The sequence below is a fragment of the Armigeres subalbatus genome, chromosome 3, assembly GCF_024139115.2.
Source record: "Armigeres subalbatus isolate Guangzhou_Male chromosome 3, GZ_Asu_2, whole genome shotgun sequence".
NCBI lineage: Eukaryota > Metazoa > Arthropoda > Insecta > Diptera > Culicidae > Armigeres > Armigeres subalbatus.
This window is the reverse complement of record NC_085141.1, coordinates 327,469,993-327,481,105: the sequence shown is the minus strand read 5'-3', so window position 1 is coordinate 327,481,105 and position 11,113 is coordinate 327,469,993. Positions and strand designations below refer to the sequence as shown.

The 11,113-nt window shown below is 38.8% G+C and overlaps 3 protein-coding genes across 3 annotated transcripts; 2 read left to right on the top strand and 1 right to left on the bottom strand.

Moving 5' to 3' along the window:
- Positions 1 to 312: 312 nt before the first annotated feature.
- LOC134225576 (dr1-associated corepressor homolog) lies at positions 313 to 4,706 on the bottom strand. Its single transcript, XM_062705759.1, has 4 exons — positions 4,420 to 4,706; positions 4,116 to 4,188; positions 2,474 to 3,207; positions 313 to 2,404 (listed from the first exon to the last, which is right to left on the bottom strand). Exons 1-4 carry the CDS (start codon positions 4,459 to 4,461, stop codon positions 1,853 to 1,855), a joined length of 1,401 nt encoding a protein of 466 aa, XP_062561743.1. The 5' UTR covers positions 4,462 to 4,706; the 3' UTR covers positions 313 to 1,852.
- A 4,659-nt stretch (positions 4,707 to 9,365) lies between these two features.
- Positions 9,366 to 9,811, top strand: LOC134221164 (uncharacterized). The gene is made up of 2 exons (XM_062700362.1): positions 9,366 to 9,541; positions 9,657 to 9,811. The coding sequence occupies exons 1-2, from the start codon at positions 9,504 to 9,506 to the stop codon at positions 9,808 to 9,810; spliced, it is 192 nt and encodes a 63-aa protein (XP_062556346.1). The 5' UTR covers positions 9,366 to 9,503; the 3' UTR covers position 9,811.
- Positions 9,812 to 9,923: 112 nt separating this feature from the next.
- LOC134221163 (mitochondrial import inner membrane translocase subunit Tim10) lies at positions 9,924 to 10,578 on the top strand. Its single transcript, XM_062700361.1, has 2 exons — positions 9,924 to 10,074; positions 10,260 to 10,578. The coding sequence occupies exons 1-2, from the start codon at positions 9,924 to 9,926 to the stop codon at positions 10,385 to 10,387; spliced, it is 279 nt and encodes a 92-aa protein (XP_062556345.1). The 3' UTR covers positions 10,388 to 10,578.
- The last annotated feature ends 535 nt before the right edge of the window (positions 10,579 to 11,113 follow it).

Sequence of the window (11,113 nt, the reverse complement as noted above, 5' to 3'; positions counted from 1 at the left end):
TGCACCTTCTCGAACACTCCGACCAAGAGCTTTGCTATATGAGCAAGTTCAAAGCACAAATTACGCTGCCAACAGTTGCTTAGTCGCCATGATTCGCCGTTCCAACGAAAGTCCCGTTCAATTCGATTTTGACATCAGCGCTTCAGGATTTTGGCGACGTTTGCTGCAATTTTACATCGAATGACAAATCTTTAGTTTTAAGTCTTCATGTAGACTACTAAGTCAGATAAAAAATTATACAAATAAATAAATAAATAATTATGTAAAAATAAGTGTCTGGTAGTTCTCAACTGTTTCTCTAGAACAAACTGGTTTCTGCTCATTTAATAGCTTATTCAGACTACAAGCTTTATCACTTAGTAAAGAGTAGGTATATGTATTGATATCAAAATTCATACATACTGGGACAAATTCTCAAATTATTTTGAGATACGCGTTAAAGTTTGTAGATTGAATAGGCTAAAACTTCTTAGACAATTTATTCCTCAATATCGGTGTTTTCGGTTGTACAAAAACCATTCCACTATTCTTATGCATGGAGGCTGGGTTCCACGAAGTGCATTCGGAGAAAACGCAAACCATATTCTAACGTGAATAACACACACTCACTACTAGTTGTAGATACCTTTGACAAGGACACAACTTTATATTTTTCTTTGCTCCATGCATGATACTAAAACGTGCACATTTGAACTTAACATTTCCATTTCCGGTACGGGTTTGTATTTTTGTTTTAATCGAAATCAATCCACTTGCTACATCTTCGTTTGGGTTTTGTCCTGCTGACTAACACTAATAGACGACCTAAAACAACTTAACAGCTATAACCACGCAATGAAGTGGGTTTCACGCTCTCATTCTTGAAAAAAAGCAGTTTCGTTCTTCGTTATATACAGGTTATGTGTTTATTTAGAGCCCTAATGCAGTTGTTTAGTAAGGTTGTTTTATTTTATTTGCCCATTGGAAATTATGTAAAATCATATCATGTTTCTTAACCAAATTTTTCATTCAGCTGTTGCTAAATTGGGCCTTCAGTGCAAAAAAAAATGCTTGTTATTTTTATGTTGACATGGATGGAAATATCCATTTTTAAAATTTTGTTCCCTTTTATTTTTAAGTGCACCAAAAGAGGGGCACTTTCAAAATGTTGGCGCCCAACACGACGCAATACCGACCAATTTAGACGTGACTAGTTGGTAGTGAAATGATAAAAATGGGTTAAGAAACAGACGAATCATGATTTTAAAGCCATAGCATGGAGACAAAAATTATAACAATTACTTTGATAGTGAAGAGTAGGAAGGAAAGATGATTGATAGGGAAATTTATGCTTTCGGAAGGTTTTGCTCCATCATTGGCAAGAGTTTTATGATTTCTGATAATGATAATTAGCAGTGGCTGGTTCCCTACATGCCGCTACCAGTGTCCAGGCGCTAACGAATATGCGCATATAGCCAGCATGAGTTAACCGCCAGAAATTTGTATGGCGAGACATGTAACGCAGGTTTTCTCAAAAGAAGGAACTTTATAGTAAAAAATATTTGCTACCAGTTATGCAGGAACGTGTCCGCTACTACGCTTACCAAATACTTTTTTGATAGAGGTGTTTAACATCAAGAAATTCAACTTTATATGCCTTTCGCCATACTGATTTCGGAAAGTAAACTCCTTGTAAGCACGCGCAAAGTGGGTGATTCATGGACCACCAATGTTCAGGGTATATAAACACGCCTGACAATTTTGGAACAGATCCGACGAAAGCCGTTATTTACCCTGCCTAAATGCAGTAGAAACATTATGGACAAACAATAATAGACACTAGAATAGATGTTTCTATACACAAATATTAGCCCTAAATATCATCATAATCTTCGTCCATTCCGGGAATAGCTGAGGACACACTGGAATAAAGCGGTGCTGCCGATCCACTGCTGGTGCTTGCAAAACCGGCGGTTGCTGACTGCTGTTGAAAGATGTACGGATTTTTACCGCCGCTGGTGCTGGTGCTGCCAACGCTTCCACCACACAGGGATGAACCAGAGGACATCGACGACGATGACGCAAGGCTCATGGCCGATAGTGGAGTCGACGGAGTGCTGGCAGTAGTAGGCGTTGAAGGCACTTGCTGCTGGTTTCTGCCACTGCCGGCTATCAGAGCCAGTGGGGCCGTTTGGACCTGGCCTGGGGACACCTTGAAGCTGCTGATGTTGCTCAAATCGATCTTGATCGTTGGCTGCAGGTGACGCTGACTCGACGTTGACGACGTAGCCGATGACGAGGCCGGTTTCGACTGGTCGGCGGTTGCCAGCGGAAGTTTCAGGTTTGAATAGTCCAGCTTGATGACGGGCTGCTCGATAGCGGTCGGCGTAGGCGGGTTGCTGCTTGGCGCAATTTTGTATGTGATCTGGAAAACATAAATTCGTTTCAATATTTACCTGGATTTCTTATTAACAGATTATTAGGAGTAACTTACTTTGAAACTATTACTACTGGCACCGCCTGTGCCATTGTTGGACTTCAACTGCGCCGGTTGACTGTTGTTCGAACCAGTAGCGGCCGACGAAGACAACAAAGGCGCGGATGCTGGTAGAATATCGATCTTGATGGGAATCGCATTCGTTGTAGTTGCGCTAGCTGCTGGAGCGGAGTGCAGTCGCGTAAGCTTCGGAGGCGGCTCTCGGCCGCTGCTGGTAGTGCTGCTGGAATCATCCAGCGATATTTCCTTGTAGAAGTTTAAACTATTCGCCTGACTGAAAGGTCGCTTCTGACTGCTAGGCTGGGCTTGGCTCTGCTGCTGTTGCGTTGGGATATGAAGCTGTGGAGCAATGGGAAGAGCACTGGCATAGCTGGTACTGCTGGACGGTGTGTAGGACTCCGAACGCTGAAGCAAGCCGGATGCTGCGGAATTGGTTTCACTAACGTGCATGTGTCCAGCGCCACCACCACCATTTGAAGAGGACGATGTGGATGTGGATGCAGGCGAAGCACCAGCTTCGTTACCATATCCGGCTTCTGATCCCGATAGCTGCTCTTCGTTGACGCCGATGTCTGGTATATTTTTTACCAGATCCCGAAGAAAATCGAATCGACTCTCGGAGATGATGCACTGCTTCATGTGCGACGGCGAAAGAGTTTTTGCATTGCGAGCATTTGTGATGCGAAGTGTCTTGGTCAGCAACGATTCGACAAACAGCTCCAAGGTGCGAGGTATTGGTCGTGAGTTAAGGAATGTTGGATGTGAACAAATCTTGAAGAATACTTTTAATTTATTATAAACCAGGATGAATCACCGTGACCAACTTACGTTTAAAAAGCATAATAAATCTACATTCTGGGATTTTCAACAATAGACAAAACTTGCTCGTGAACCGGCTAAATAACGGATGATAGTTTGCATACAGAGCGGAAATAAACAACTTTTTAACCTTTTAATGTTGTGTGTTAAATGCAATCGATTATATCTAGACGTAAAAAAGTGTTTTCATAAATTCACACTAAAAGAAGGAATAAGTTTAAAGGACGAAGAGAGATAAAAATTAGAACAAAGATCTGGGCGATCGTTCTTTGTTGTTGACGTGGTGCAGACCTTTTTTCTCTCGTTGTATGGACTCCTCCTTCATATTTAATACTAGTAGAGGAGATCTTTCTCACTAGCAAATAAGGGTGCTGCAAAAAGCGAGTTTAATGATGGATTTATGTTCATATCTAAGTGAGTTAAACGAATACATAAAACAACAAGATGAAGTTAGCCAAACAATGCTTGCCAACAGTTTGAAAATCTGTTTAAAAAATTACGCATTAAAAAGCATTCATACATGCATGATGCGCAATACTCATGTTATGATTTAAGACTGTCGCATTGCAAGTCCCACCATTAAGAATCAGTTATTCTAAATCAGATTTATCACATCGCTTCAAAAAGCTAGTCGTTTATGATGTCGTGACTATAGGTATAGGTTTTATCTGCTAGTATCATTGTCGAAAATAATTTTAAATCAAATTTCAAAAATCTATTCCGATTGAACAGAGCAATAATTCCTTCAATTCCACCGAATCTGAAAACCGCGTCAATAAAACAAGAAAATACGTTACATGCAACCTCTTGTAAAGGATATAGATTATAACGGGAACCGCTTGAGCCACTTTGCCAACTTCTTCATCGGTTTGCATGATCTTCTTGATCCTCCCCTGGAAGAAACAAAAACACAGCGCTCTCATTAGTCACTACTTTGGCGGATGCGTAAAAATAAACAATCGGATCCCACCCCAAGGTCTCCCGCTCTCGCTGGACGATGCAAGCACACACACGCACACTATCGCTGGAACTGAAATCTATCGACCGACCAAATCACCGCAAAACCATTCCATCGCAGACCCTGGACCCGGATCCGAAAAACCCATCCCATCAGTGCCACTTACCGCCGGGAATCGCGCATTGTACTTTTTCTTCTTCGACGGCATCACTTCGGGGGCTGGTAATCCACTCCAATGCCGATCACTTGTGCTTCAAATTCCACCCGATTGGGCTGCACTCCGGTTCTAAATTTACGGGGGAACACAGTTTCACACCGGTGGTAATCCGATTTCGGGAATATTCACCAAATAAACTTCCAAGAACACCGCAAAATCGATGTTGCGCTTCTTCTTTTCGTTGACTGACTTCTCGCAGTCAGTCAGTGGCCAGTTTTTGTTGGACACTTTGCGTTGCCACTTGCATCAAAGTGTTCCGCTTCGTTGCGGTGTAACAATTCCACGCGTAACGTTCCATTTGTCAAAAAAGGGAAAACAATCTCGTTTAACAAATGATAACCCCGGATAGGAACGTTTCTTTACATTGCATAAAAACTATTTAACAATATTTGCCTCATGGCGCCAAATATGCATTTTTTCCCTTTAAATTGCATTGTTGAACAGTAAAGCTGTCACAACTGAGAAATCAAAAATCGTATGGTTTTACTATACAAATACAATACAATCCATTGTATTTTAAACAGTTTTGTTCGGATATTTCAACAATATATTAACCATACACTCTATTGTGTGACGAAAAAAATGTATGGAAAAATCTCAGATTTTGTATAGTTACGATACTTAACAACCCGTACATTCTATTGCGAAAACTTCATTTACATTTGAGTAAATGGTTCATAACAATGCATTCTAATGTATTTCTATGGTTTCATTTACAATATGATCTATTGCCAATTTAATGTTATTAATAGTAGTGTTACAACAAAATGTATTGTTATTCTACTGTATTTTTTATTCGGGACGGCCTACACACTTCCCCAAACACTATAGAAGCGAGTAGAAATATATGGGCTAACTGTCAAATTTGGCATTTCCGTTGCCGTTCCGCTGGTGTGTTGTTATGTGTTAAGTGTGTAATTGCAATAATTACCGACTTTAGTCAGCTGTTCAAAAACTCAGTAAAAATTTACCGACTTCGGTAATCGAAAGTAACAGTGTATACAGTGTACGTCCAAGTTTGGAAGATGATATTAGCATTTTCATATCATTGTAAATCGTTTAACTTCACGTAGAAGTAACACACACGAAATCATTAATTTAGTGTACTACCCTTGGTGGGGGCATCCATCAATTCAGCTGTTATTGGTCGACGGTACAGCAGCAGTGCCTTTCTCTGCTTTGTTCTCTCTGAGGCAGCCAAGTTGGTTGCGACAAGACGGACGCAATGAGAAAACAGAACTGTGCAATAAAAATCCTATTCGACTAAATGCTGATGTCATATTAGAAATTTGGAGACAGTACTCGTCGATAGCAAATCCTTCCGCACGCGATGGCATATGAGCAAGTCAAACCACCTTCCTTTTGCCAGTGGAGATATATCAGCTTCCACACTGATATTCTTCCCTCCCCCTTCATACGGGAGCTTGGTAGAAGGAAGGTCGGTGATATGTGCCATCACAAATATTGCCCTCCGCTCGCTTTCAAATCGACTTCTATAAAAACATTCTTCATGCCTGCCGTATCCTAACGGAACTATCAATTCTATACTTTCGCCTCTAATTCTATCATGAACATGTACGTCCAAGTTTGGAAGATGATATTAGCATTTCCATATCATTGTAAATCGTTTAACTTCACGTAGAAGTAACACACACGAAATCATTAATTTAGTAGAATATGTTTGTTTTTAACGTAGTTTTTTTCTGCGTAGGGATCCTATAATGAGAGATATGCAAATACTTTTCCAGACGATTTAGCAACGCTGTTACTTTTGTTACCAAACGCTTCCAGCACTTGCCGCAGCGCAAAATGTTGAAGCTTGTATATGACTTTGCAATTGACAACAATTTGGAATATGTTTGTCTGTCCACTAACAGTGTTTAAATAAGCATTATCACTAAAATAACAGTGCAATATAAATAGGCGAAACACTATACATAAACTAGATTACTTCTACTCGCGAAAGTATAACAAATTGTTTATCCGATGAAACTTTTCTTAAAATCTATCTCAATACCTCTCAACCTCGTCTCAATCTGCAACAATAACATTTCATTTGGCTCACGTTTTGACAGTTCTCAATGCTCGATTGGCTTACAATGGCCGCTTTCGCATATCTCTCATTACAGGATCCCTAGGTAGCACCAGCCATTCTTATGATTGGGTTATGTCATTTTTGTTTATTTCGAACGGTGTACGTACACCGGCGGTACAACATTTGCCATCGCAAATACGAACGGTTTGGGTGCAACTTTTTGACTGTCAACGCATGTTGTCGATGTCGTTGGTGATGTCGTCATTCAAATCTATCGAGTATCAAATGGCAAGTAAATATTATCGAGATTTATGCAAGGGTTTATGTTATATTTTTGTCTTGTTTTTAATGTTTTTCAATATCTACAGGGGAAGTGTTAGTGCCTAATTTGGCCAACCCTGAAAAATGCATATTTTCCAAAAAAAATATCGATCAGTTTCAACAGCGAAGAAGGATAAGGGATATATCTCCTGTTAGAGCTAATGAAACCCTCGAAAATTGCTTTACTGGTTCAGTTCCCCTATCCAGTATTTTGCGCTCGATAATGGCGGCCGCGTGAGTTACATTTTGACATTCAGGAGGTAGAACATATTTACATATTTCAATCAATGCAGGCCTTGACTCATTGAAAAACATAAGTATAAAATATTAAAGATTCGATGCAAATCATTTAAACTTACCATTATTAATATAATTCTGATTGAAACCTTATAACCACACACTTTCCTTAGCATGCTAGCTTTTACGTGATATATTTGAAGAAGCTGAACTTATTATTTTTATACAGAAAATGCGGTGCACGGAATGAAGTGTCAAAATCGGATTATAAACAAGTATTTGTCAACAATACTCTAAACTTTAACTGTATGTATTGTTGTGCAAATGATGTAATTAATAATCCAAAACGCGAAAGCAATTATGGTTTTAATGTAAATGAATAACAACATGAATGTTAACGGTGTGTATTAAAATGAGTACATTAATCAGTACATTATACTTCTGTTCAAATATTACGTAACGCGAAAAACGTTGTTTTTGAGAACCCCCCACCCCCTCGTAACAATCTGTAACAATTTTCAGAATACCCCGACCCCTATGCGTAACGCGTAACAAATAGTTTTTTGTAAAAAAAAAAGATTTTTGGTAGGATTTTACAATTAATTACAATGGATATATATATAGATGTTTTGCAATTCCTGATCATAATACCTGGTTTACAGTGCTTTTTTGAATGATAAAACGACTTTTCCATACCAACGAAATGGGTGCTTTAATGAACATTATGCAACTCATATGGGTATGGCAACCCAAAGTACATCTATATCGCTTCAAGGCTTATCGAACCATGCAATGTGGCACGGTAACATGAAATCTGATTGTTTTCTGCTGCAACATATTGTTTTGGAAGAATTATCATGTGTAGTATTGCTTTTTGCATTGAAACTTTTCGTTTCCTCACTGAAACCATTGACACTTGTCTTCAGCGACTGCTTCCGCGATAGAGCATTTGCAAATTTTTTTTCACTCATACATCTATATTGCTGTCAAAATGTGCATTTGACAATTAAATTTTCAGCTAAAAGCTCTATTTTTTGACACCGGTGCACTCACACAACCAATCGACATCAGTTGTCAAAAAATCAGGAGTATCAACTTGACCACTATCTCCTTGTCGCAGAGTTTGGCGCTGAGTGCTCGGCGCGGAAACCCAAAGGTGGGAATAAAATTTTGAGGCTTATGCGCAATAAATTAGACTGTACAATTTTGGTACAAATCTATCAAATTAAAGTCCATTTGAAACAACGCGTAATATTTCGAAGGACACCCACCCCCCACATTTTGCGTAACAAATCGTAACAAAAATTATACAACTCCCCACCCCCTATTGCGTTACGTAACATTTGAACAGACCCTTACAAAATGGTTTTCTACTATAGGGATCCTACATTCAGAGATATGCGAAAGCGGCCATCTTGAGCCAATCGAGCATTGAGAGCTGTCAGAATCTGAGCCAAATGAACATTGTTATTGTTGAGGATTGAAAGGTATTGCGATTGTAATGAAAAAGGTTTTACGGAAAGTTTTGTCGAATAAACAATTTGTTTTACATTGGCAAGTTGAAGTAGTCTATGTCTAGTTTATACATGGTACTTTGTTCATTTGTATTGCACTTTTATTTAAGTGATAATGTACTGTTGGACGTTAGATAACGAAATCTGAAAATGCCATCATACGCAAAGTCATGTTCGAGCTCCAAGTAACAGCGTTGCTAAATCGTCTGGAAAAGTATTCGCACATCCCGAATAGAAATGAACCATTCATCGAATCGGTTATATTATTCAGTTCCTATTCATGGAATGATAATTTTTCAAGTAATAGCTCTTTTATGATTTTATGATACAGACGAAAAATGTCAAATCATTAATTATTAAATCTCGATCATACACCAAAAGATTATTATTCAGAGAATCATCGAATGTATCATACAGTGATTGTTACCTCAATGATACAGATTTTTTTTCGTTCGCAAAACAGGCCATTTTTGAATGGTAACGATACTTAACGACCCGTTCAGTGTATCATCCAAAAACCAAAAATTGTAGAGGCTATCATCAACATTATTCATGGTACGATTGGTGTATAATCTACTACGATACCATATATAACTCAATCGTAAAATGTATAATCGAAAAACGATTACTGGAAAAATTGATGTTTGATATAATTCTATGCGGGATCTCCTAATATAGGATCCCTATTTTCTACTATGCGGGCGGTGTAAGAAAAATCAGCCAAATAGTCCAAACCCATAAGGCGTTACGTTCAGCTCGCCACAATGACAGCTCAGTCGTAACACATCATGAGCCAGAAATTTCATCAGTTTGGGTGATCTAAAAATCAGAACGGAAGGTGTTTCGTAAGAACTCGAATGCTGCTTCATTCTTGAAGAAAACGTGATATTTTTAATTGAATTTCACCTGGATTGTTGAAAACAATTATGCGATTAAATCATCTGCAGAAAATTGGAATTTGTTGGTAAGTATTGTTATTTTTCGACACTACGGCGCATAAAATTATGATCAAATCGATACGTATATGCGGATTTCGAAATCCTTCAGTAAAAGGAACACCAAAAATCTTTTATCACTAGGAGCATCATCACGGTCCTGGGAATCGCTGGCTTTGTCTATTCGAAACAAAACGTTGACAAGAACCGCTATGAGAATATGAGAATTCGTGAACGTATGAGGAAATCCAACGAAGGCGAATACTCTGTGGAAAACTCCCGGCGCTATCAATCCTAAGCCACAAAGAATAAGATTGCACTGTGTTGACCTAGTCGTGTACTGGAAGCAGAAATACCTATACAATCGGCAATTACTACCTCGGAATTTGAAAACAAAGTATCGTCAACAAAATGAGTTTGCCCCAGATGGATGCCGCCCAGCAGGCAAAGCTGCAGTTGATGCAGGAAATGGAAATTGAAATGATGTCCGATCTGTACAGCCGGATGACCCAGGCATGCCACAAGAAGTGCATCCCGCCCAAGTACAACGATGCTGAGCTCGGTATGTTGATATTTTGTTTAGAAATTGATTACTTTTGTGAGAAAATCTGGATCTGGATCATTCATCATGACTAATATTTTTTACGTTTAAAGTATGTAGTACACTAAAATGCGTATTGTCTATCATTTGAATATTTGCCAAATTCTTAGAATAGTAATTGTAAATTCGTTTGCTTTCATTTGCAGGCAAAGGCGAATCCGTTTGTTTGGATCGCTGTGTGGCCAAATATTTGGAAATCCACGAGCGGATAGGCAAGAAACTGACGGCGATGTCTGCGCAAGACGACGATTTGAAGAAGAAGATGGGCGTTTAAGGAGCCGTGGTTCAGAATATACTTAGCTTAATAGTGGCTTGAACAAATAGCCTTCCCCTTATGATTTCTTTCCATTATTCCACAGTTTTGGAATGGTGTCGAAGCGTTTCATAAGTTTTATTATGTATGAAATACGGTTCGGATCGAATGTTCTAAGAAATATGTGGCAATAAAGAAAAGTTTAAAATACAGTGTTAAAATTTCTTTTTGTACAATATTTTTACTAATCTTTCATGGCCAATCCTTATTTTGTATCTAACTTAGGAAAAAATAGCAGGCATCAAAACGTAAATGCATCATCATTTTCCATATTCTGGGCAAATGCGTGTTACAAAAAAATCATCTACTGTTTCAAAGATTTAGCAAAAGATCTTACACTTATTACGTAATAAATTTGTCTAGGTTTTTTATTACACAGGAAGGCAAACTAATAAAGGTTATTTGATGTTGTGTTTTAAAACATAGTTCAATCAAAGGTAATTGCCTATTTCCGGGGATTAAACCACCCGACTTGGACGTTAATTTACAATGTTATGAAAACTCATATGTGAATATGTACGTTATGTGGAAGATATTGATTTGAAAAATGTATTGGAGGTAACCACTTTCCCTTCGATGGGACTCGAACCCATGACCCTACAGTACGCTAGACTGGTGCTTTAACCAACTAAGCTACGAAGGACCTCCGTCGGCCTTCGCAACCTAGCGGCTACTGAACGAGCTCGA